We start from the raw sequence: 26,484 nt of genomic DNA, 5'->3' as shown, positions 1-26,484 counted from the left end.
TCTTCCTGGGGTCCAACATTGCACACAAACAATAAAATACAATCCTTACAATTAAAACATAACTAAATCTAAACAAAAATGAAATGAAATGTGAGATGCACTGCAAAAACCCAAAATCTTCCCAGGAATATTTGCCTTATTTCTCATTAAAATGTCTCATTTTTAGTCAAAAAATCTCATTACACTTAAAACAAGAGTCATTACCAGAAAAATAACTTGTTATTTGACAATTTTCACCTGTTTCAAGTAAATTTTCACTTAAGTAGAAAAATCTGCCAGTGGGACAAGATTTATCTTCTGATTACAAGCAAAAAAAAATCTTGTTCCACTGGCAGATTTTTCTACTTATTTTAAGTGAAAATCTACTTGAAACAGGTGAAAATTGTTGTTTTTCCAGTGATGAGGCTTGTTTTAAGTGTAATGAGATTTTTTGACTAAAAATGACACATTTTAACGAGAAATAAGGTAAATATTCCTGGTAAGATTTTGAGTTTTTGCAGCGTATACATCGTAGCCTCTTTAGTGCGTTGGTTCTTGGTAGAGGAAGAGGAAAGTGAACACCAGAATCCGATCTGGTTGCAGAGCCGTGTTGATCAGCTGGTTCTGAGCAACAAATAAACAAACAAACAAACAAACGAACCGCCACATTCCTGAAGCGCGTGTACCTTTAGCCGCGGCCAGACCTCCCTCCTTCACGTCGGTGATGTGAAGCTGCTGGACTCCGTCCTCGTCCAGAACCGCCACGGAGAAACCTGCAGACATGGATAATAACCAGACTTTCAGGGGTTTTTTCTGACGCCGCGGCGCGAAACACAAAGCGATTAGCTCCGTCTGCAGCACACGCTGACGCTGGTGCTCCATAATCAGCAGGGCATGACTCAATATTAGCAAATCAATTGGACGCAGCGTCTCAGATAATAATAAGAGTTAGAGCGACGTACCGTATCCGACGCTGCAGGACTCGGCTCTGTCGAACCGGATCACTCTGGTCGCTCGGGGGCAGATCTCTATCTCCTTGTAGAGCTGGAAACAGAGAAACACAGAGAAACAGAGAAACAGATAAACTCAGAGAAACACGTTTAACGGAGGGATGGAGGACGGACGGAGGAGGGTGAGGCTATTAGTCTTAATAAAGAACAAGTTCATGTTTTATTCTGTCTCCTTAGCAGAGCAGGGAAGGTCGGGGGTCAGAACCGAGGTCCGGTTTGTGCAGGGAGGGGGTCAGACGAGAGACCGACCCCCCAGCAGCAACATGAGACGTCTGCAGAGATAACGGACGGAGATGAGGAGGAATAATGACATGATGGTGCAGACGAGAGGAAACGGACAGGAACCGTAACGCAAACGGAGAGGAATGAGAGAGGAACGAGAGAGGAACTGGAAAGGAAACAGAGAGGAACGGGAGAGGAACCATAGATGGAGCCAGAAAGGGGCCGGAGAGAAACGAGAGTGTGGCAGGGTGGAGGAGCAGCCACTCAGGAGATTGGGTACAGGTGTGTCCAATCAACCTCTCCACCCTGCCTGCCTTGATAAGGAGCAGCTGCACACCAGAGAGAGGCTGCTGCTGGAGGAAGCTGCTGAGGGAGACTGCACGTGTGTTGGGTGAAATAAAACAATTCTTCCTTGAAACCCTATGTCCTCTGTCCTGTCGGTCGGCCCCAGTGGCAACGAGGTTGCTAAACTCCAGCAGCAGCCTCTCTCTGGAGTGCAGCTGCTCCTTATGAAGGCAGGCAGGGTGGAGAGGTTGATTGGACACACCTGTACCCAATCTCCTGAGTGGCTGCTCCTCCACCCTGCCACAGAGAGGAACCGGAAAGGAACCAAAGAGGAACCAGAGAGGAACTGGAGAGGAACGAGAGCTGGAGAGGAACCAGAGAGGAACCGGGGGAGAATCGGAAAGAAACCGGAGAGGAACTGGAGAAGAACCGGAAAGGAAGCAGAGAGAAACGAGGCTGAAATGATTTGCTGATCAAAGCTGAACGTACAAAAAGCTCTTTGGGAAAAGCTGCATCGTTATTATTATTGTGCTCGGAGGTTCAGACCTGCAAAGCTCCGTCACAAAGAAAACTCATCTGGAGGTTTAGCTGGGATGAATAAGGGGGGGGTGATTGAACACACAAACACACACACACACACAAACACAAACACACAAACACAAACACAAACACAAATACACAAACACACACACACAAACACACACACACACACACAAACACACAAACACAAACACAAACAGCCTCACGATGCACTCAGGATATTATATATCAGGATATTATTCTGCATAATTCATAACGAATAACCAGGATTTCTTTCTGCAGCCTGAAAACGTCGCTCAGATGTGCAACTTTGAACCCGTGAAGAAGAATGAGCTGCTGTTGCCATGGCGACACATTAATAACAATAACAATAGTTTTCATGTTATTACCTGACGGAGGTGTTTATGTATATTTAAAACCCTCACCAGGTCGGACACGTCCTCCTCACTCTGGGGGACGTAGAAAAGCATCTGGTTGTCGGTCCAGACCTTCAGCCGGAGGTGGTGGCCCTGGGGGGCCAGGCCGTGGCTCTGGGGGGGACAGGAAGTAGCACAACACTCTTTCAAAATAAAACACAATCAGTCTGAACTAATAAAAGAAATACATTCAGACTTTATTGATCCCTTTGGGAGGTTCCCTCGGGGAAATAGACATCTCCATTTCACTCATTTACAAATAAACACCCATAAAACCAAACACCCATATAAAGATAAAAAATTAAAAATAAGGATAAAAATAAAAATAAAAACAAAAATAGAAAAAATAAATAAAAATAAAAACAAAAATAGAAATAAAAAAATGAAAATAAAAACAAAAATAGAAATAAAAAAATAAAAACAAAAATAGAAATAAAACAAAATAGAAATAAAGAAATAAAAATAAAAACAAAAATAGAAATACAAAAATAAAAACAAAAATAGAAATAAGAAAATAAAAATAAAAACAAAAATAGAAATAAAACATAAAAATGAAAACAAAAATAGAAATAAAACATAAAAATGAAAACAAAAATAGAAATAAAACATAAAAATAAAAACAAAAATAGAAATAAGAAAAATAGAAATAAAAAATAAAAACAAAAATAGAAATAACAAATAAAAACAAAATAGGAATATAAAAATAAAAACAAAATTAGAAATAAAAGAATAAAAACAAAAATAAGAATAAATAAAGAGTACAGTGCCATAAATAGAATTATATTGATATAAAAGAAATAAGTGTTATGTAATATTGCACAAAGTTATTTCCCTAAATGTGTTTGATGTGAATCTAAAGGTCTCCTGAAACAGGAAGAACACTTTCTGCTTCATCATGTATGTTTATAACTGTAATAAGTATTATTATTATGGTCTGTAACAACTATCCTGGTACTGGGAACGGAGTTGAGCAACATGTTTCCTTATCTCTCCAACGGAGCTCCAACAATCTTTACGAGGCCCGAGAGTGTCGTTATGATGAAACACGTCTGTAATCTCAACGGGGAGACCAACGCCCGGGTTTTATGTGTCAGATGAACTTACAGTGAAGTTATTCAGTAACTTGTTAAGTCAACACCCTACAGAAGAGTATCAGGGCCATGCAGGAGAAAGAATATTTGAGAGGGGAAGATTTTTTTTTATTGTGCACTTCGAGAAAAAAGTCGAAATGTCGAGAAAAAAGTAGAAATGTCGAGAGATTAATGTTGAAATACAATGTTGAGAAAAAAGCCGAAATGTTGAGATTAATGTTGAAATACAATTTCGAGAAAAAAGTCGAAATGTCGAGATTAATGTTGGACCTCGCACCCATCAGGACTAGAAGGAAGGGGGCGTGGTCACAAGTGTTTATTGGTTGCTTAGCAACGCGTGTTTGTTTCTGTTAGTTGTCAACTGTCAGTTGAGTTGTCAGTTGGATTCCGCTGTCTTGGAATAAAGTCCTGTTTTATCAACCTCTGGAGTCGAGCCTCATCCTGCCACAGAAGTACAATTTCCAGAAAAAAGTCGAAATTTCGCGAATAAAGTCGAAATTTCATGAATAAGTTCGAAATTTCGAGAATAAAGTTGAAATACATTTAGACTTTTTTCTCAAAATTGTACTTCAACATTAATCTCAACATTTCGACTTTTTTCTCGAAGTGCATAATGAAAAAAAATCTCTACATTTCGACTTTTTTATCAACATTTCGACTTTTTATCAACATTTCGACTTTTTTCTCGAAATTAAACTTCAACATGATTCTCGAAATTTCGACTTTTTTTCTCGACATTTCGACTTTTTTTCTCGACATTTCGACTTTTTTCTCAACATTTTGACTTTTTTCTCAACATTTTGACTTTTTTTCTCAACATTTCAACTTTTTTCACGAAATGCATAAGAAAAAAAAAATCTTCCTCCTCTAAAATATTATTTTTATTTTTCTCCTGCCTGGCCCTGAAACAGTCGTGTTGTCGGTGATTGCCCCCCCGGGTCCTCAAACCCCTCGTACCCTGAAACCCCCCGTACCTTGCAGACGGCGTCCAGCACGTCCAGGGCCGTCTCTCCGGGCCGGACGACGGCCAGCACCGGCCGGTCGTTGGGCAGAGACACCCAGGAGGGTTGGAGATGGTCCGGGACCCAGATATCAGCATCAGCCCCGCGCTGAGACACAGCTTTACCAGAGTCCTCCGTCTGTTTCTGCAAAACCAACACAGACCTGCAGTTTAGCTCTTTAATATGTCAGAGAAGAAGAAAACAACAACCGCTGGTGTGCAGCCGCTGTTCAAATAGCCAGGCAGGGTGGAGAGATTGATTGGGCACAGGTGTGCCCAATCAGCCAAACCAGGTGCCACCTGTGTCTGCTGTGCTGCTCCCCGCAGACCACGCACAATCCTCCACTCTGCCACAACGATATTATATTATATTATATTTATTTATCGTTAACGTCACATGACCAGCATTTTCGTTGCGTCTCGTTTTCCTCAGTTGATAAAGGTTCGTTGACGACGATTACACGTAGCAAAAACTGTGGTGTTTTCATGTGTTTTGGCCGTTCGTTTACACGAAAACGAAGCTCAAAATCACCAAAAACCATAATTTCTGAAAACTCCGGCCAAAGTGGAGATTTTTAAAAACTCCATCTTCACGTTTGCTTGTAAACGGAGGGAAACGGACATTTAGGCTTCAGAACGTCACATTATGAGACAGAAACGTCACCAGCGTCATGTGTATAGAATAGAATAGAATAGAATAGAATAGAATAGAATAGAATAGAATAGAATAGAATAGAATAGAATTAGTGATGCACCGATTGTTCGGTAACCGAAATTGTTCGGTAACCGAAAATGGCAAAAAAACACTTTTGGTGTTCGGTGGAATAAGTGGGGGAAAAAAACGAACAATTAATAACGGCGTTGTAAAATAAGGAAATAGACTGGCCGCTCCGTCCCGTAACGTTGCGCACTACATAAATCATTGGCCAACCAAAAACTAACCCCATAAGAATTTTACCTAACATTCACCAGGAGGTGGAACCAAAACAACATTTTTCATTTTTTTATGTATTTGATTTATGCAATAGTGAAAAAATTGGCAAAATAAATAAAAAACTGCTGAAAACAACACATTTTCATTTTTTTATGTATTTGATTTATGCAATGGTGAAAAAATTGGCAAAATAAATAAAAAACTGCTGAAGAACCATGTTCGGTATTCGGTATTCGGCCAAGTGTTTATTATTATTTTCGGTTTCGGCCACAAATTTTCATTTCGGTGCATCACTAAATAGAATAGAATAGAATAGAACTTTATTAATCCACAGAGGAGAAATCGGAAAAACAGGTTTATTGCACTCGAGTGGCTACAGTTGGTTATTATAGAGTCTGATGGCTGTGGGGAAGAAGGACCTGCGGTAGCGTTCCTTCTCTAGCGGGTGGAGCAGTCTTTGGCTGAAGGAGCTGCTGATGCTCCCACAGTGTCATGTAGGGGGTGAGAGGGTTGTCCATGATGGAGTTCAGCTTGACCAGCATCCTCCTCTCACCCACCTCCTCGGCAGAGTCCAGAGCACAACCAAGAACCGAGCCAGCCCTGCTGACCAGTCGGTTCAGTCTATTCAACTCTCTCTCCGAGCTCCCGCAGCTCCAGCAGACCACTGCATAGAAGATAGCAGACGCTACCACAGATAGCAGACGCTACCACAGATAGCAGACGCTACCACAGATAGCAGACGCTACCACAGATAGCAGACGCTACCACAGATAGCAGACGCTACCACAGAGTCATAAAAGTCCTTAGGAGCTCCCTGCACACACCGAAGGACCTCAGTCTCCTCAGCAGGTGGAGTCGACTCTGGCCCTTCTTGTACAGGGCGTCGGTGTTGTGTGACCAGTCCAGTTTGTTATTGAGGTGAACACCCAGGTACTGGTACTCCTCCAGGTAACACCCAGGTACTTATACTCCTCCAGGTAACACCCAGGTACTGGTACTCCTCCAGGTAACACCCAGGTACTGGTACTCCTCCAGGTAACACCCAGGTACTTATACTCCTCCAGGTAACACCCAGGTACTGGTACTCCTCCAGGTAACACCCAGGTACTGGTACTCCTCCAGGTAACACCCAGGTACTGGTACTCCTCCAGGTAACACCCAGGTACTGGTACTCCTCCAGGTAACACCCAGGTACTTGTACTCCTCCAGGTAACACCCAGGTACTGGTACACCTCCACCGTCTCAATGTCCAGCCCCTGGATGTTCACCGGTGCAAGAGGCAGACGGTTCCTGCCGAAGTCGATCACCACCTCCTTCGTCTTGCTGGTGTTGATTTGCAGATGGTTCCGTTTGCACCATGAGACGAAGTCGGCAATGACCCCCCTGTACTCCAGATCGTCCCCCCTGGACACGCGTCCCACGATGGCGGAATCATCGGAGAACTTCTGGAGACGGCAGGAGTCCGTGTGGGTGTAAAGTCTGAAGAGGAACGGAGTGAGCACTGTACCCTGTACCCCGTGCTGCAGACCACCACATCAGTACCCTGCGGGGCCCCCGGGGCCCTGCGGGGCCCCCGTGCTGCAGACCACCACATCAGACACACAGTTGCGGAGCCTCACGTACTGTGGCCTGTTGGTGAGGTAGTCGATGGTCCATGCAGCCAGGTGACAGTCCACTCCTGCTTCCTCCAGCTTCCCCTTGAGCAGCGATGGCTGCATGGTTTTAAAAGCACTGGAGAAGTCAAAGAACATGACTCTCACAGCTGCCGGCGCTCTCCAGATGCGTGAGTGACCTGTGCATCAGGTAGATGACACTCATCATCCACACCGATGCCAGGCCGGTACGCACAGTAGGGGGTCCATCACGTCAACCACCTGCTGTTTCAGGTGTAGAGTAGAATCCTCTCATAGTCTTCATCAGGTGGGAGGTTAAGGGTACTGGTCTGAAGTGGTTGGGCTCCCTAGGTTGTTTAGTCTTTGGAACCGGAACCACACAGGAGTGGAACTCTCTCCAGACTGAGGCTCAGGTTGAAGATGTGCAGGAGCACACCTGTGTGCAACCTGTGTTTACAATTTGTTTGGCCACCGTCAATATTTTCTTGTATTTTACTTGTTTTATATTCTAACGTCACACTTAAAAGTACCGTATTTTCACGACCATTAGGCGCACATAAAATTTTTTTAAGAATGTGCCGCGCACCCAATGAAACAGTGCGCCGTTTCTATTACCTGTATTACGGTAATGTAAGGAGGACGGCCACCATGAGAACGGTAAAGGGAGAAGGGGGCGGGTGAAGCACCCGTGAGTTGCGGACGTGATAGAGACCATCCACAGACTAAAAGCAGTAGCGCTGGCGGAAGAAATGAAAATGGAACATTTTCATTGAGGTCTGTCTTGGTGCTTTCGCTTTCTGCACAGCAGCAGCGCCTGGCGGATTATATGGAAAAGATGGAGAGCTTCCACTCATTCTGCAGCCGACACATCACCGACAAACACATCCAGCCCAGACACATCACCAACATGGACGAGGTGCCGCTCACGCTGACATCCCGGTGAATCACACGATGGAGAGGACGGGATGCGCGTCGCCGCCGTACCCTACGCCGTAGGCTACCACGGCGGAGAGGATGGGGACCGTCCGGCGCGGCGGAGAGGACGGGGACCAGCACGGTAGCGATCCGCACAACGGGGTATGAAAAGTCCTCATTTACTGTTGTGCTTGGCTGCCACGCTGATGCAAAAGCCGGCATTTCCGAGGCGCAGCACAGCACAGAAAGTGACTGACAGCAAGGAAATTGGGACTGGCACAGCTGAATTAGCGGAGCTCTTGCAGAAACAGAGGATGAGGACTTTGAAGGGTTCGATTAATGTAAAAACGGAAATAAAATACAACCAAACAAAGTTTTGCTCCCGCTCTATTTTTAAATAAGCACACTTGTGTGCTTGTGTGTGTTTTGCGGCGCGCGTGTGTGTTTTGCGGCGCGCTCCGTGTCTGTAGACGGCGCCTTTTCAGTCGGTGCGCCGTATGTGTGTTTTAAATCCAAAAATTACACACAAAACTGAGGGTGCGCCTTTCCACACGGTGCGCCGAATGGTCGTGAAAATACGGTAACTCCACTTCTCTGTCACTCCAAACCAAAGACTCTCGTTCATCTTGGAAGTAACTGGAAGTTACTCGTGTCATTTGTTGATGTTTTTTCCAGGATTCTGATTGGCTAGCATGACTTTATCTTCTCGTTACACTGCCCCCTGTAGGTTTGGCTGCTCATAGCACCTTAACAGATATTTATGCAGGTTTGTGTGAATGATTTTTCAAAACGTGGAGGGGGAAATATCAGTTTTTGTAAATACCCTGTCTATGTGGAAACGTGGCCTTAGGCAGAATTTTCCTTGACGAAAGCAGCTTTAGTTTCGTGCTGCACTCGTTCTTCACCAAGGGACTTCTGTCCCGTCTCTGACCTTCACGTCCATCAATCTGTCCTCAACAACAATCTGACCACCCTGACGGCCCGTCGCCTCGCTCTGACCTCCCCGCGTTTGTAACGTATCTCCCATCAGGTAACAGGATCCTCATTTTTCTTTCATTCCTGTGCAACGCCCTTCCTTCCATTCTTCACGGCCTCTCCTTCTGCTGCCCTTTCCCCTATCTGAGCATCTCTCCGTCAGTTCCATCTCTCCATCAGCTCCTCCTCCCCGTCTTCCCCTCACGCCACACAATCTGCTGACGGTTCAACAACCGCTGACATTAACGCAGAACAAACGGAGACGGGAGTTCAGGGTATTTAACGGCACGTCTAGTTTTCACAGACGGGAACATTACAGGCATTTTCTCCGACAGACGACAGACTGGGGTTGTTGGGGGGGGTCCGTAACCAGAACCTCCCCCATCTCCCGCTACTCCTGCTACACGCCATCTGGCATCCCTCCTGGCGCTAGCTAGGATTCCTCTGCTGGGGGGGCATGGAGGGGATCCAAGAGGCGTCATATCTGACTCTCCTGTCCTCCACCTCGTAGTAACGACCGCTAGATTCCCCAACACAAGCAAGAGTAGACTTGTAAGTCTCTAGGCTGTTTTTCTGTGGTCCTGGTCTCGGGTCTCTGGGTCTCTCCAGGTCTCGGACACCAACGTGACAGAATCTGGTGATCAGCAGTTCGTCAATGTAATCAGATTACCTTAATGGTAAATAATGTAATTTCAAGTTGATAATTGTATCTTTAATATCTAAAATTCAGGTTTCATCTCCAAATTAAGTCCAATTGAAACCAGTAATATCTACTATTCATGACTTTATCAGCCAGCATGCAGCTCCTGAGGCTCCGGCCTGCAAACATGCACAAAAGAGAAAAAAGGGGGGCCGGCACAAGAAACTACAGGAACGATGGACAAAAATGATAGCTATGAGATATTAAAAATAAATAAAAATGGTAATGGAGAAGAGAGGAAGGGAAGAGGAGAGGAGAAGAAGGGTGAGAGGCACCGCCCAGCGGATCATGTCGGTGCCCCCCTGCAGCAAAGGCCTATAGCAGCATATCTACCACCAAGCTATATTTGAGACTAACTATTATAGTCTTGTTCTATAGCTGCAACTATGACTACTGACTCTAACACACTAGAGTTTACACTACCTAGAGATTTACCAACACCAGCTAGAGGTTTACTAAACACTAACTATAGGCTTTACTAAACAGAAAGGTTTTAAGTTTAGTTTTAAAGGTGGAGGTGGTGTCAGCCTCCTTAACCCAGATTGGTTCCATAGTAGTGGTGCCTGATAGCAGAACGCCCGCCCTCCAAATCTACATTTAGATACTCTAAACTACGGAACTACGAGTAAACCTGCACTCTGAGAACGGAGAGCTCTGCCAGGAACATAAGGCACTATCAGGTCTTGTAAATACTGCGGAGCTGTAATGAGATTTTTTTGACTAAAAATGAGACATTTTAACTAGAAATAAGAAAAGTATTCTTGTTAAGATTTTGAGTTTTTGCAGTGTAGTGATTTTTGAAGCCTTTTAATGATCCTGTCCAGTCTGTGTAGTGTATGTTTGGATGTATTGCCGTTACCATGTGGTGATTGATAAACACAGAATATTTTGAATTATGGCGGTGTAGAATTGGACCATTAAATTCTTCCTGATTCTGTATTTTCTGTATTTGATTCTGTATTTTCTGTATTTGCTCTCCATCAGTTCTGGCCCGTCCTGACGGTTGGGATCGATACGGCGACGGCCCAGATGGCGCGCTGACGGCGGCCCCTTCGGGAGGGTATCGTTTACATAATTCCTTGAAACATCAGAGCGCTAATGATCTGCAAATATAAGATCAACTCCGTCTCGGCGGGAATAACAGACGGGAGCGTTGTCCTGGTGGTGTCCTTGCTACGTGATATTGATAAGGACGGATCGCCTGCAGCAACCCCACAACAACGATGTTTGATAACCTGAAAACGCAAAAGATATAAACCCCTACTGTTTCCAGCTAACGGCGTGATTGGCCGGGGGATTTGTGGGCGGCTGAAGCTGGAGATGAAAAAGGCACTTTAGGCTCCACAAATAAATCCCAGGAATATTTGATGACACAGCGAGAGAGAGACTCTGGTGTTTTTAACATTTCATGAGTCTACAAATGTCTTCAATTACTCCAGCGGAGGAGAGGGAAGCATTAAAGCTGCAGGACGACCTCAGAGGAATGCTCGGCGGTGCAGAATGATGCAGAATGATGCAGAATGGTGCAGAAAGATGCAGAATGATGCAGAATGATGCAGAATGATGCAGATCCCCCTCGATGAAGAGCCGCGGCACCAACAGCAGCTCAGGAAAGTAAAAGGAGGTGGAAACTGGCCTGGGGGGGGGCGTAAACAGAACCCCGTCCCTTTATACGAACACAAAGCTCCATCAGACGTTCCACTGACTCCCGGGTCGGTAAGTAACCAAACAATGAGGAGTAATTAGCCTCCGGCTACAGCCGAGAAATGCAGGCGGAAGATTATCACTGGATAAACACGGGCTGCTGAGGCCACAACACAACACGATTACAAAGGGATGGAGACACTCTGACCCACTTAAAGGGGATCTATTATGAAAACCAGGTTTTTTCTGTCTTTAACATTTATAAAGTGGTCTCCCCTCAGCCTGCCAACTCAGAGAAGGAGGAAACAACCAGATTCTGCAGAGTCTGTACAGCCGCCCGGATGATCGTCCAGTGTGATGTGGATCTACGAGCCAATAAGATTCTGATCCCCAAAGTTACGGAACCACGATGCGTGAAACCACTAACAACTAACTCTGGCCGGAACAACAACAACAACTCCACCAGAAATGTCGATAAAAAATCAAAATGTCGAGAAAAAAATTGAAATTTCTAGAAAAAGGTCAAAATGTCGAGAAAAAAGTGGAAATGTCGAAATTAATGTTGAAGTACAATTTCGAGAAAAAAGTCAAAATATCAAGAAAAAAAGTTGAAATGTCAAGAAAAAAGTCAAAATGTCGAGAAAAAAGTCGAAATGTCGAGAAAAAAGTCAAAATATCAAGAAAAAAAGTTGAAATGTCAAGAAAAAAGTCAAAATGTCGAGAAAAAAGTTGAAATGTCAAGAAAAAAGTCAAAATGCAGAGAAAAAGTCAAAATGCCGAAAAAGAAATGTCAAAATGTCGAGAAAAAAAGTTGAAATGTCAAGAAAAAAGTCAAAATGTCGAGAAAAAAGTCAAAATATCAAGAAAAAAAGTCAAAATGTCGAGAAAAAAGTCGAAATTTCAAGAAAAAAGTAAAATTGTCAAGAAAAAAGTCAAAATGCAGAGAAAAAAAGTCGAAATGTCGAGATTAAAGAAGACCTATTATGAAAACCAGGTTTTTTCTTGCTTTAACATTTATAAAGTGTTTTTTTCTTGCTTTAACATTTATAAAGTGTTTTTCTCTTGCTTTAACATATATAAAGTGGTCTCCCCTCAGCAACTCAGAGAAGGAGGAAACAACCAGATTCTGCAGAGTCTGTACAGCCGCCCGGATGATCGTCCAGTGTGATGTGGATCTACGAGCCAATAAGATTCTGATCCTCAAAGTTACGGAACCAACATCCAAACCACGCCCACAACTATAAAATCGTGTTTGTAGGAATCATAGAGATAACTTCTCATTTCAACTAACTGGATCAGCCGTTCCTCATCATGACTGTTTCCTACAGCGCTTTCAACCGGCTTTCAGGCCAGTTAGGACAGTCCAATAGAAAATAAAGCAATGGAATTGATTTTGTAGCTGACGCTCACTCGCATTTGCATGCAGTTAGGACACGGTTGTGACTCCGCCGGTCAGAGTTTCCGCCATTTTTTCGTAGCGGTGTATCTCGTCATTCAGGAAGCCAATCAGCACAGAGCCTCATTATCATAGCCCCGCCCACTCAGAATCCTGCATAGATGATGAGGTTAGAGACTGGGATGATAAAGACATGGCTCAGAGGCTGAATTTCTCATTTATTTAGCAAAAACAATCAAAAGCTTGTTTTTAAGACATTCAAGGCCTGTTTAAAATAGGTATTAGATGCCAAAATAGGTCCCCTTTAAGATACTAGAATATACAGATACTACGGACATTAACCCCCCCCCCTCTGAACACGTTCCACTACCGTGGGATGAACCTTTTCTCCTGCCTGCCACCCAGAATATAGTAGCCCTGCAGACTGTGATTGAGATGGTTGCCATGGCGATTAAGGATGCTCTTTAGGTTTTTACCAAACTTGGTAATTTTTTAATTTATTTTTTTGTCTGCATATATATTAATGGTTAATACCATGTTGGTAAAAATCTGAGGCATATGTATATGCATTTTTAATATATAATATATATTAGTTTTATTTTTTATTTTTTTTTGGTATTAACCATTAATATATAAGCAGACAATAAAAAAACAAAAAAACATTATATGTTATGTATTACCAAACTGGTTAATACCATGTTGGTAAAAACCTGAGGCAAAAACAAAAAAACAAAACAAAGCAACAAAAAATGATTTGGGTTTTTACCAAACTTGGTATTAACTATTAATATATATGCAGACAATAAAAAAAAACATTATGTGTTATATATTAAATTGATTATATATTAAAACTCATGTATATGGTTTAGGTTTTTACCAAACTTGGTATTAACCTTTAAAATATACGCAGACAATAGTTAAAAAACAAGGCTGCTCTTACAGATTTGTCGCTGGTGGAGTCCTCAAACATCTGCTCCAGCGGTTTCCTGAGCGGCTCCATGTGGTCGGCAAACACCTGCAACGGCAGAGAGAGAGACGCCGGGACATCAACATCTGCAATTATTACACCCTTAGTCCTGCCAATACGCTCAGAAAGGGAAGTGCATTGATCTGTGATTACAGATGTTCGTCTGCAGATTAGATCATCCATCAAATCTGACACCACAAAGTGCTGTATTGATCTTTTTCCCAGCAGCCCTTGTTACACGTGTTGTAAATGAGCTTGATGCCAAACAGTAGTGAAGTACAATACCACAGATTTACTGTCCAGTCCGATGTTTTCAGGCTGGTATCGGTGATACCGATCTGATACCGATACATTGTGCAAATACATTTAATGTGCCAGTAAATCTAAAAACATTGTGTATTTTAGAGCGTTTAAGAATACAAGACATTAAAGTAAATTATTTAGCAATTAATTTTAAAGTCAGAAGTATAATTAAAGCTGCAAGCAGCGATGAACGGTCCTCCACCTTGTGCACGTTCAGGCTGCAGTGGAAGCTTGTATGACTTGATGTAGATTCTTCAGAACTGGACATTTAGTGGATGAAACACACACGACTCTCTATACCAAACCATTCAAAAGTTATGGCAGAAAGTATAAATAAATAAATAAAGTTGAGTTGAGAGAAAGTAGGAACTATCAAATATGGACCAATCAGATGAAGGGGGGGCGCGCTTTTTGGCATCTATCGTCGCCACAGTAACGCTTTTGAAAGAGAAAAGTAATGCGCGTTGTCCCAAGATGGAGACGCACATCCTGGTGTGTAACACACCTGGGTGCACGTTACGGTTCGGGTCGTATTAACTGCCCAAGGAATGGCATAAATTGCGCCAAAATTACACGATTAATTCAAAATGGCCGACTTCCTGTTGGGTTTCGGCCATGGCGCCAAGAGACTTTTCTTTAAGTTGTGACATGATACAGGTGTGTAGTGATTTTCGTGCATGTACGTCAAACCGTATTATGGGGCTTGAGGCACAAAGTTTATTCTGTCTGGACCAATCAGATGAAGGGGGGGCGCGCTTTGTGGCGTCTAGCATCGCCACGGTAACGCTTTTGACTGAGAAAAGTAATGCGCGTTGTTGCAGGATGGAGACGCACATTTTGACACGATTAATTCAAAATGGCCGACTTCCTGTTCAGTTTCGGCCATGGCGCCAGGAGACTTTTCTTTAAGTTGCAACATGATACAGGTGTGTACCGATTTTCGTGCACGGTAACGCCTTTGACTTTTCTCAGTCCAAAGCATTACCGTGGCGACGGTAGATGCCAAAAAGTGCGCCCCCCTTCATCTGATTGGTCCATATTTGATAGTTCCCCAAAAGTCACCAAATTTTGCACGCAAGCCAGGCCTGATAGTTCCTACTTTCTTCAATAACTTTTGAATGGTTTGACATAAAGAGTCATGGTGGTGTCATCGGACTCGGTTTTGAGTCCTTGACTATTATTAGTGAAAATTGCACGCGCGAGAGCCCGTTCACCGCTGCTTGCAGCTTTAATTATTATTATTATTACTATTATTATTACTCATCAGAACCATTTTCTGCAGTAACTCCTGAGTGGAAACACGGTGGCGTTAGATCCAAACCTGGTCGACGGAGGGGTGGCCCTTGCTCTTCCTCTTGGACGTGGTGTCCAGCCCCCACAGGGAGGAGAAGCGGCTGCGGCGCTTGCTGAAGGTGCGAGGCAGGGCCTGGTTCCGCCGGCGGAGGCTGTTTTCAGCGCGGGCCGATACCTGGGAAGGTCATGGAGACACGGCACAAACACGCAGGTTTACAACAATATCACAAACTTAATGAAACACTTCACATGTGATGGTACGGGATGCAACCAATAATTAAAATACACATGTTTTAATCAGTGCATGATGTCCTGCCTGGCCCTAATACTCTTCCGTATGATGTTTGACCTTAATAGCATGATGTCTAGTATCGTAAATGGGGACGTGTGAGCTCATTCTCATGATCGCAGGCGGCAAAGGCAACGTTCAACTACTGATCTTGTTCAGTGACCTGCCACAAACGCAGCGACAAACGCAGCGACAAACGTCTCGTGGCAGTTCTGGGCTAATCAGCACTCGTCCAGCGAGCTGAGACACGAACAGAGACACGAGCAGAGACACGAACAGAGACACGAGCAGGGACACGAGCTGAGACACGAGTGTTCGTGTCGGCGAGACCCTCAGACCCACGAGACGCTACGAGCGTTAAAATATCTGCAAGATGCTTCTAACACGAGACTCACAGCGAATTTCATTTCAAGATCTGCATTAATCTAATGACACGACGAGATAATAAGAATCTTAATGTAAGAAAGTGTTGAGAGTTTAAAGAGAAAAGAAAGTGACTCGAGGCAAAATGAATTATTATTGATATTCATATAACATTTGTGTGTGTGTGTATATATATATATGTATATGTATATGTATATATATATATATATATATATATATATATATATATATATATATATATATATATATATATATATATATATATATATATATATATATATATAATGTATATATGTACCGGTATGTATATACGTGTGTATGTATATATATGTATGTCATATCCAAAAAGTGCATGTGTATGTGTATATATGTATGTGTGTGTGTGTGTGTATATAAATATATATATGTGTATATATATATATATATATATATTACATACATTTTGATCATAATGAAATATAGTTTAGGGGGCAGGATTTAATACGTTTTTACTTCTTCCTACTCCTTTTCGAGCATGTTAATTATGGTGGATGCATGTTCTTATAAATGTTTTGTTTTTGTTTTCTTATTTACATTTATTTATTATTGATTATTATTGTTTTGTTTTGTATTCACTACTGTTTCATGTTTGAAAAAAATTCAATTCAATTCAATTCTTTCATCTTAAATTATTTCATAGTCGCCAGACTATGTTCTTATTTCTATAAATACATTTTATTCCATTTAAACCACTTTGTCGTTATACATTTGGTAAATAGTGTGCATGGCTGTGTGAAGCGTTTTGCAGAATAACATCTGAAATGTGGAAACACAAAAGGAAATGAGAAGGTGAGAAATACAGAGACGCCTGAGAGAAAGAGAGGGTAAAAAAAAAAGACAGTAAGAAATAGAGCAGAAAGAATAAAGACGAGGGAGAGTAAGGAAGACGGACACAGACAAAGGAGAGGAGGCAGTTAAAGGGGAAGGAGGTGTGAGGAGCGTTAAGCCTGTTTGTGGGAAAGTGCCTGAGGGACGGCAGCCTGCTAACTGAGTTCCTATCGATCCACCCATCACAAAAACACCATCAGTGTTTCGGTGCATGAGTGTTTGTATATATGTGTGTGTGCACAGGGGCTCGGGGGGTCGGGGGGCTCGGGGGGGTCGGGGGGGCTGCGTTCGGCATATCATGAACCTGGACGACAAACTCAGCTCCATATGTCCTGAATGAGATTGGATAGTGGACTGTATGTTAATCAACAACATCATTCAGACAAAAAGCCTAAACTATCTAGCAGGTCCTGCTTGTTTTGACCACTTTAACTAGCCAAAACATTGACTCCAGAGAACTATCTATCTATCTATCTATTGATCTAAATATCTTCTAAGAAAAATCAAAGTCTTCCTACTTGGTTTCGTCTAAGGATTCATGATGAAATCCAACCTGCTGACTCATCTGTTGAGTATTCCAACCCTCCTGTCAGTCTGTCAGTTACACAAACCCTGCTGTCAGTAGGCGACACGCCCATCGAAGCCCGGCCACTGCTAGCGTCTCACGCAACGCTGGAACGTGCTCAGACGGGCGGGGCGGAGCTGAAACCCTAACCCCGTCCAGCGGGTCGGGGAACACGTGCGACGGGAGCGAAGGCACCTGAACGTGATGCGTGAGGATCGGCCAACCGTACCAGAGCGTGGAACGAGGAGACGGAGAAGATGCCCAGGCGGCCCATGGCCAGCTTGGTGGGGCGGAGGCGAAGCAAACCCTAACCCTACCCTAACCCCTAACCCTACCCTAACCCCTAACCCTACCCCTAACCCTACCCCTAACTCTACCCCTAACTCTACCCCAACCCCTAACACTACCCTAACTCTACCCTAACTCTGTACCTTTTTTAAACAGGCCTTGAATGTCTTAAAAACAAGCTTTTGATTGTTTTCGCTAAATAAATTAGAAATTCAGCCTCTACACCAGGGGTGTCCAAAGTCGGTCCTCGAGGGCCGGTGTCCTGCATGTTTTAGTTGTTTCCCTGCATCAACACACCTGATTCTAATTAACGGTTGTCACCACCTTGTCATCAAAGTCTGGATAGTTCTGTTGATGACCAAGCTCCTTGTATCACGGTTTGATGAAAAAAAGGGAAACATCTAAAACATGCAGGACACCGGCCCTCGAGGACCGACTTTGGACACCCCTGTTCTAAACCATGTCTTTATCTTCCCATTCTCTAACCTCATTATCTATGCAGGATTCTGAGTGGGCGGGGCTATGATAATGAGGCTCTGTGCTGATTGGCTGCCTGAATGAGGCGATACACCGCTACGAAAAAATGGTGGAAGCTCCGGCCGGCGGAGTTACCGTGTCATAACTGCATGCGATGCGAGCGAGCATCAGCGACAAAATCAATTCCATTGCTTTATTTTCTATTGGACTGTCCTAACTGGACGCAGCGCGACGCAGCGCGACGCAGCGCGACGCAGCGCGACGCAGCGCGACGCAGTGCGACGCAGCGCGGCGTTTTGAGCTGAACATTTGTCGGACACCCTGCTCTCTCTATGAGTTATCTCTATGATTCCTTCAAACACGGTGTTTAGTTGTGGGTGTGGTTTGCATTTTGGTTATGTAATGAAAGGGAGCAGAATCTGAACGTCTCGTAGATCCACATCACACTGGATGATCATCCGGGCGGCTGTACAGACACTGCAGAATCTGGTTGCTTTCCTCCTTCTCTGAGTTGGCAGGCTGAGGGGAGACCACTTTATAAATGTTAAAGCAAGAAAAAACATGTTTTTCATAATAGATCCCCTTTAAGTGGGTCAGAGTGTCTCCATCCCTTTGTACTTGTGTTGTGAAAGTGGCCTCAGCAGCCCATGTTTACGTATCCAGTGATAATCTTCCGCCTGCGTTTCCCGGTTGTAGCCGGAGGCTAATTACTCCTCATTGTTTGGTTACTTACCCCTAACCCTACCCTAAACCTAGCCAAACCCTACCCTAACTCTACCCTACCTCTACCCTAACTCTACCCTAACTCGGAGCTGAAACCCTAACCTCGTCCAGCGGGTCGGGGAACACGTGCGACGGGAGCGAAGGCACCGGAACGTGATGCGTGAGGATCGGCCAACCGTACCAGAGCGTGGAACGAGGAGACGGAGAAGATGCCCAGGCGGCCCATGGCCAGCTTGGTGGGGCGGGAGGCGAAGCCCAGCAGGCGCTTGGGGTTGGGGGGCTCGCCGCCCTGCAGGCTGGCCAGGTAGCAGCGGCAGCGGAACAGGTCCATGTGGAACCGCTCCAGGTTCTGCTCCCACAGGAAGATCTGCGGCAAGAGACATGACACAGTTGAGCATCTAACATCATCATCATAAACAAGGTTGACCTTCTAACGGCCTCCAGATCTGCCCACGAATGAAAAACAAGCATAAAGGTTCGCTTGGTGTTGTATGGATCATTGGATGTTGGAGGAGTGAGACGTGGGAGTGCTATTACTCACCAGCACCCCCCCACCGGTCACCAACCTGCAACATAACGGGCCGTGCATCATGGGATACGCCGGTGGGAGGTAAAACACACAAGGACACGCACTCCAGACCTGGAATTACCTTGAATTCATTCCTGCTTCATTTGTTTGATTCAGGGCTTCAAACAAACCCTAACCCTACCCTAACTCTACCCTAACCCTAACCGTAACTCTACCATAACCCTAACCCTAACTCTACCATAACCCTAACCCTAACTCTACCCTAACCCTAACCGTAACTCTACCATAACCCTAACCCTAACCCTAACTCTACCATAACCCTAACCCTACGCTAACCCTAACTCTAGCCTAACCCTAACCCTAACTCCACTAACCCTAACTCTACCATAACCCTAACCCTACCCTAACACTAACCCTAACCCTAACTCTACCATAACCCTAACCCTACCCTAACCCTAACCCTAACTCTACCATAACCCTAACCCTACCCTAACTCTACCATAACCCTAACCCTACCCTAACCCTAACTCTACCCTAACCCTAACTCTACCATAACCCTAACCCTAACCCTACCCTAACTCTACCCTAACCCTAACCCCTAACTCTAACCTAACCCTAGTTCCAACCCCAACCCTAAGCCTACCCTAACCTAACCTAACCCTTAGATGAGCAGGAAGACTGTTGGAGGCCACATTCTCAGACTCCTTTGCAGAATTTACATGCAAAGTTGCTTTTACGTTCAGAAGCAACTCAGACAGAGAACAAAACGGAACCAGCTTTGAAAATCCAGCTGGGATTCATGAGCACAGCTACAACACAGAAGCCGTGGGGAGTACGCTTTGCATGTGTTTGGACACAGATGATCTGTATTTGATGTGTTTATAAGTTAGAACCAGTAAGAATATCAGAAAACCTCTGCGGTTTCTCCCCAGGAACATGCTGTCTGAAGGACACGACGCAGTCAGGATGATTTGGTTTTAACCAGCTGAGATCAGCAGCCTGGTTCACATCAGCGCCACAGGGATGTTGTTTTAGTGAGACTTATGACACTATAGCTACTGTTCTATCTGATTGATGTTATCTGTCTACGCAGAGATCTGGTACTTCCTGTTCCTGCTCTTTCCTGTTCCTGCAACCATTGACGCTTTGTGTAACGCCGTTTTTTCTCACCAAAGGTGTTTGTCACTAAGCAAGGAAGACTTTCTTAGACGTCCTTGGAAAGAATTTTGTCTTGAAGGAAGGATGGATGCTACTCTGAACACGTCATGCAGTTTTCTGCATTGATGTTAATGTCCAAACCATCATCATCTGATGGCGGAGGAAAGCTACGTCTCACGGTCTGTCCTCGATGTGGACACCAGGAAATCAAGTATATCAATAAAAGCATCAACCTCTTCACTAAATGATCCTCGCCTCCGATGCAAATGCAGAATTGGATGAAATAAGGTCCCGGAGATTAATTAGATCAGGGGTCGGCAACCCGCGGCTTTAGAGCTGCATGCGGCTCTTTAGCGCCGCCCTGGTGGCTCCCTGGAGCTTTTTCAACAATGTTTGACCTTTTTTTTTCCTTTTTTTCTTCTTTTTTTCCTTTTTTTCTTTTTTCTTTTTTCCTTTTTTCTTTTTTATTCCTTTTTCCTTTCCTTTTTAATCTCGACATTTCGACTTTTTTCTTTACATTTCGATTTTTTTCTCGACATTTCGACTTTTTTCTCGACATTTCGACTTTTTTCTCGACTTTTTTCTCAAGATTGTACTTCAACATTAATCTCGACATTTCGACTTTTTTCTCGAAATTTCAACTTTTTTCTCAAAATTTTGACTTTTTTCTTGAAATTTCGACTTTTTTCTCGACATTTCGACTTTTTTCTTGACATTTCGACTTTTTTCTCGACATTTCAACTTTTTTCTCGACATTTCAACTTTTTTCTCGACTTTTTTCTCAAGATTGTACATAAAACATTAATCTCGACATTTCGAATTTTTTCTCGAAATTTCGACTTTTTTCTCAAAATTTCGACTTTTTTCTCGAAATTTCGACTTTTTTCTCGACATTTCGACTTTTTTCTCGACTTTTTTCTCAAGATTGTACTTCAACATTAATCTCGACATTTCGACTTTTTTCTCGAAATTTCAACTTTTTTCTCGAAATTTCGACTTTTTTCTCAAAATTTCGACTTTTTTCTAGAAATTTCGCCTTTTTTCTCGACATTTCAACTTTTTTCTCGAAGTGCACAATGAAAAAAAAATCCTCCCCCAGTTATAACTAATATCGGTACATGCAGCATGTGTTTCTTCATTCTAAGGCTGATACAAGACTCTTCATTTTTTGCAGCTCCAGACATATTTGTTTTTTGTGTTTTTGGTCCAATACGGATCTAAAACTTGTTGGGTTGCCGACCCCTGAACTAGATATCGTAGATGTTAATGAAAAGAGTGAGTGGTAGGAACCTGCTCGAGGATGGTCTTCCTCTTCTTGGCGTCCGTCACCGTGGACAGCTGCATGTCTCCCATCTTCTTCATCTTCTCGTCCATGTCGATCTTCTGCTCCAGCTTGCGGATCTCGGTGCGGAGCAGCCGCACCGTGTCGTCGCGGCGGTGCTGCCGGGCCACGGCCGCCGCGCACGCCGAGTGGATGGCGGTGATCCAGTTCTCCAGCTCCGTCTGGCCCGACGTCTGGAGACGGGAAGAGAGGGAACGACGCGACTCAATCAGAACCAGAGGGATACAAGACAGCCGCAGGACGGGTCGGGGAATACTGTTGTCACTATAATCTCATTAACATGTTATTAATCATCACCCTGCTCTCAGACTGATGGGCTGTCACGGTTACAATAGTGACGGGGGAGAATCACTGTCAGACTGACAGCCTGGCCTTTAAACACGTCACAGAGAAGACAAACACACGACACTAGCGTGACGAAGCCCGTCATGTGGAAAAGGTCACAATATGACACACACACACACACACACACACACACACACACACACACACACACACACACACACACACACACACACACACACACACACACACACACACACACACACACACACACACACACACACACACAGGTAGGGAACAGGAGCAGATCTGATCTGCTGTAACTAAGCTGCTGACTGATCCAGTAGTAGTCAGTCCTTGTTTTTATATCTTTACTACCATGCTGCTCATGAGGAAATAGCTTGTTTTTATTCTTTGTTCTTGCTTTTTTCATACTGTACCAATAATGAAATGAGGTTCCGGGATAGATGCAATTTTTGCCTATAAGGGAATGTGCAATGTTGTTCACTGCTGCTTGGTTTCTCACTAATTTTACTGTGGTATTGAGTCTGATATCTGTTGCTGTCTGTATGTGTTGATTGTATGTGTTTTTATACGCTATGCATGTATTTGATGCCTAAAACAAATTTCCCTAGTGGACATTAAAGTTTAACTCAACTCACTAGTAGACACTATTCTTTGGTCCTGGCCATTTTGAATTAATCGTGTCATTTTGGCGCAATTTATGCCATTTCTTCGGCAGTTAATACGGCCCGAACCGTAACGTGCACCCAGGTGTGTTAAACATCAAAATATGCGCCTCCATCCTGCGACAACGTGCATTACTTTTCTCAGCCAAAAGCGTTACCGTGGCGACGATAGACGCCAAAAAGTGCACCCACCCTTCATCTGATTGGTCCATATTTGATAATTCCTACTTTCTGCCATATTTTTTGAATGGTTTGACATAAGAGTCATGGGTGGTGTCATCGGACTTAGTTTTCAGTCTTTGATTTTTATGGGTGAAAAATGTATGCGCGAGGGCCCGTTCATCGCTGCTTGCAGCTTTAATTTTGGTCTTGGTCTTGGTCTTGGTCTTGTCTTGGTCTTGATACTCTCTGGTCCTGGGGCCTCATTTAAAATGGACTGCGTAGAATTCATACTAAAAGTGCACGTACACCCAAAAGCCGAAAATGGCGGGCGCAAAAAAAAATCCGGATTTATAAAACCATGTGCATGCACACTTGCACGCAATGTTCGCTTTATAAATCACAGTCCAGCTGGAAGGTTGCGCAGCTGAATCCGCCTCATATCCCGCCCTCTACACGCCCACTTTTTACCATAAAAGGGTAATGCAAAGTAGTATTTGCATATGAATGAGCCTGCTGAGCATGCGCAGCGGCTTCCTGCAGCCTGTTTGGCCTCAGAATGAATGAGACGCATGATGAGACGTGTCGAGCCACCGTGCCACTAAATTTCACGGAGACTGAGATCGAAATTTTGAGGATGAGGTGGAGGACAGGAAAACAACATTATTTGGTGGTCACAGTAAAAGTAGAAAAATAAATAGTATAAAATAAAGCGAGTGAAAATAAAACGCCGTGAGGCGCAAGGGCGCCCCCCCCCCTTTTTTTTACACTTTAAGAACTAACGGTAGGCTCAGCCTGTAATTGCAAATCATCAAGACACTGTGCGAAGACGGGACGGTCCCGCTGCTCCTCCTCTCCTCAGTGCTGCTCAAGGCTGATTTATGGTTCCGCGTTAAATCAACGCAGAGCATACGGCGTAGGTTATGCGGCCCGCGCACCGTACAGTGCGCGTCGTTGTGCGCAAGCAAGCTTTATAAATGAGGCCCCAGGTCTTGATCTCGGTTTAGTCTTGACTACGAGTCTACCACTGACACACAGTTTTCCTTTTAATTAAATCCGTCTCCTTTTCTGACGCTGGACTGACTGAAACACCACGGATCTCCGGCGTCGGCTTCAGCTTCCTCCTCCTGCTCACCTGGAACAGGAAAGCGTCTCCCACCGAGTTGCTGAGGCAGAAGACGAACTCCTTCTTGGGGTGTTCGGGGACGGCCTGGACGATGCTGTTCTCCACCCACAGCGCGTGCTTGGCCACGCTGGCGGGGTCGATGGCCGAGCGGCCGTCCGACTCGTACAGGAAGAGCGTGCAGCCTGGAGAACACCAGACAAGAGGACAAAAGGAATCATCTTAGCTAACATTATATCATCATAAATCATGTGTAATTCAGGCTTGAAGGACAGAAACACCGACGAGACCATGACAGGTCAGCGGGGTGAGACTTATTTATCCCGTTTTGGAAACGGTGACTGCAGCAGGAATGCAAAAGCTTCTTCGTACGCGTTTCAAGAGGAGCAGATCGGATTAGACGCGGACGCCGGCGTGAAATTACATCGGGATCCAGCTGAGAGGACGTGATGGAGACGAGTGTGAGAGGACGTGATGGAGACGAGTGTGAGAGGACGTGATGGACGACGGCAGAGACGAGAGAGAGAGAGGACGAGGAGGCGGCAACCCGGGGCCACGGATTATTCTGTCTATTCTGTTATTTTATTATGTTCGGATGTGACTACAGTCAGCAGAAAGTCGGGTTAAGATGCTATTCTTTAATGTGCAGGTTTGGCTGCAGGATTGTGTTTGTAATCCACTGTTTTCCACCGCAGGAATCAACGAGACGTTTCAGAGCAGCCGAACGCTTTCAGAGAGGAGTGTAGCACCCTATAATGTAATAATTTCCTATAATGTAATAATTCCCTGAAAATGTAATAACGCCTGAAAATGTAATATAATTTGCGCTTAACTCAATCGAAAATGTAATAAAACCCAATAATGTAATAACTTGACCAATAATGTAATAAAATATCCTGACGGATATTGTAATAACATTTTTACAGATAATGTAATACCTTATTACGTTATTGGAAATGTATTACATGCATACATACAAAGTCTGCAATTTAACCCAATAGTCATTCTGGTGTTTCAAGTCCAGTGTATATAACATTCTTAAATAGTTAAAACACAAAATGTAGAACTCTGGACTGGAAATGAACATATATATTACATTATTTGTCAAGTATTACATTATCAGTTTTGGAAAGAAAAAAAAAAGACCCACCTGAAAATGTAAAAAATTCCCAATAATATAATCTTTGACTAAAACTAGACTAAAATGGACAATTCTGACTAAAATAAGACTAAAATGCTCAGAATTTTAGTCGACTGAAACTTGACACGACTAAAAGGAGAATGAACGTGACTAAAACTAATAAAAACTAAAATGATGCTGGACTAAAGACAAGACTAAAACTAGAACTGAAACAGAAAACAGCTGCCAGAAACAACACTAGTTGTACGTTTGCACCTTTCAGGGAGACCCAGTAGTGTTTCCACTTGCGTCGGGTTGCAGGTTCCACCTTCTTGTTTTTCTTATGAACCAGGAAGTTCTTGACGGCCAGAGCTCCCGCCTTCCGGACCGTTCCCTGCGCGCCGGCGGCCGCGCCGTCGGGCGGGAAGACGCCGCTGAGCGCACCGCTGCTGCGCTCGTCGCTCACGCCGGAGCCGGCTTCCTCCCGGCCGTCCCGGCCCTGGTTCCTCTGAGGAGACCCGGGGTCAAAGGTCAACATCCACGGGGATTTAAAGGGGACCTATCATGGCATCTAATACCTATTTTAAACAGTCCTTGAATGTCTTAAAAACAAGCTTTTGATAGTTTTTACTAAATAAAATAGAAATTCAGCCTCTGAGCCATGTCTTTATCTTCCCATTCTCTAACCTCATTATCTATGCAGGATTCTGAGTGGGCGGGGCTATGATAATGAGGCTCTGTGCTGATTGGCTGCCTGTATGACGCGATACACCGCTACGAAAAAATGGAGGAAGCTCCGGAGTTACCGTGTCCTACACTGCAAAAACTCAAAATCTTAATAAGAATATTTGTCTTATTTCTAGTTCAAATTTCTCGTTTTTAGTCAAAAAAATCTCATTATACTTAAAAAAAGAGTCATCACCAGAAAAATAACTTGTTATTTGACAATTTTCACCTGTTTCAAGTAAATTTTCACTTGAAATAAGTAGAAAAATCTGCCAGTGGAACAAGATTTATCTTCTCATTACAAGCAGAACAATTGTTTTCCACTGGCAGATTTTTCTACTTATTTTAAGTGAAAATCTACTTGAAACAGGTGAAAATTGTTGTTTTTTGAGTTTTTGAGTCTTGTCTTAAGTGTAATGACATTGTTTTGACTAAAAATTAGACATTTTAACTAGAAATAAGACAAATATTCTTGTTAAG

At 43.8% G+C, this 26,484-nt stretch overlaps 1 protein-coding gene across 1 annotated transcript in view; it reads right to left on the bottom strand.

Annotated features, from left to right (window-relative positions):
- tiam1a (TIAM Rac1 associated GEF 1a) overlaps window positions 1-26,484 on the bottom strand; it is an 83,802-nt gene that overhangs the window by 39,295 nt on the left and 18,023 nt on the right. The window contains exons 5-14 of the mRNA XM_061740637.1: window positions 25,555-25,786; window positions 24,171-24,343; window positions 21,854-22,078; window positions 19,058-19,243; window positions 15,312-15,458; window positions 13,661-13,735; window positions 4,518-4,688; window positions 2,462-2,566; window positions 942-1,023; window positions 666-752 (exon numbers count right to left, since the gene is read on the bottom strand). Of these exons, the coding sequence (XP_061596621.1) occupies window positions 666-752; window positions 942-1,023; window positions 2,462-2,566; window positions 4,518-4,688; window positions 13,661-13,735; window positions 15,312-15,458; window positions 19,058-19,243; window positions 21,854-22,078; window positions 24,171-24,343; window positions 25,555-25,786 (1,483 nt within the window). The remainder of the gene's footprint in view (window positions 1-665; window positions 753-941; window positions 1,024-2,461; window positions 2,567-4,517; window positions 4,689-13,660; window positions 13,736-15,311; window positions 15,459-19,057; window positions 19,244-21,853; window positions 22,079-24,170; window positions 24,344-25,554; window positions 25,787-26,484) is intronic.

This window comes from Cololabis saira, chromosome 14 (genome assembly GCF_033807715.1).
Source record: "Cololabis saira isolate AMF1-May2022 chromosome 14, fColSai1.1, whole genome shotgun sequence".
In the NCBI taxonomy this organism is placed as follows: domain Eukaryota; kingdom Metazoa; phylum Chordata; class Actinopteri; order Beloniformes; family Belonidae; genus Cololabis; species Cololabis saira.
This window is presented reverse-complemented; position numbering and strand designations above follow the sequence as displayed.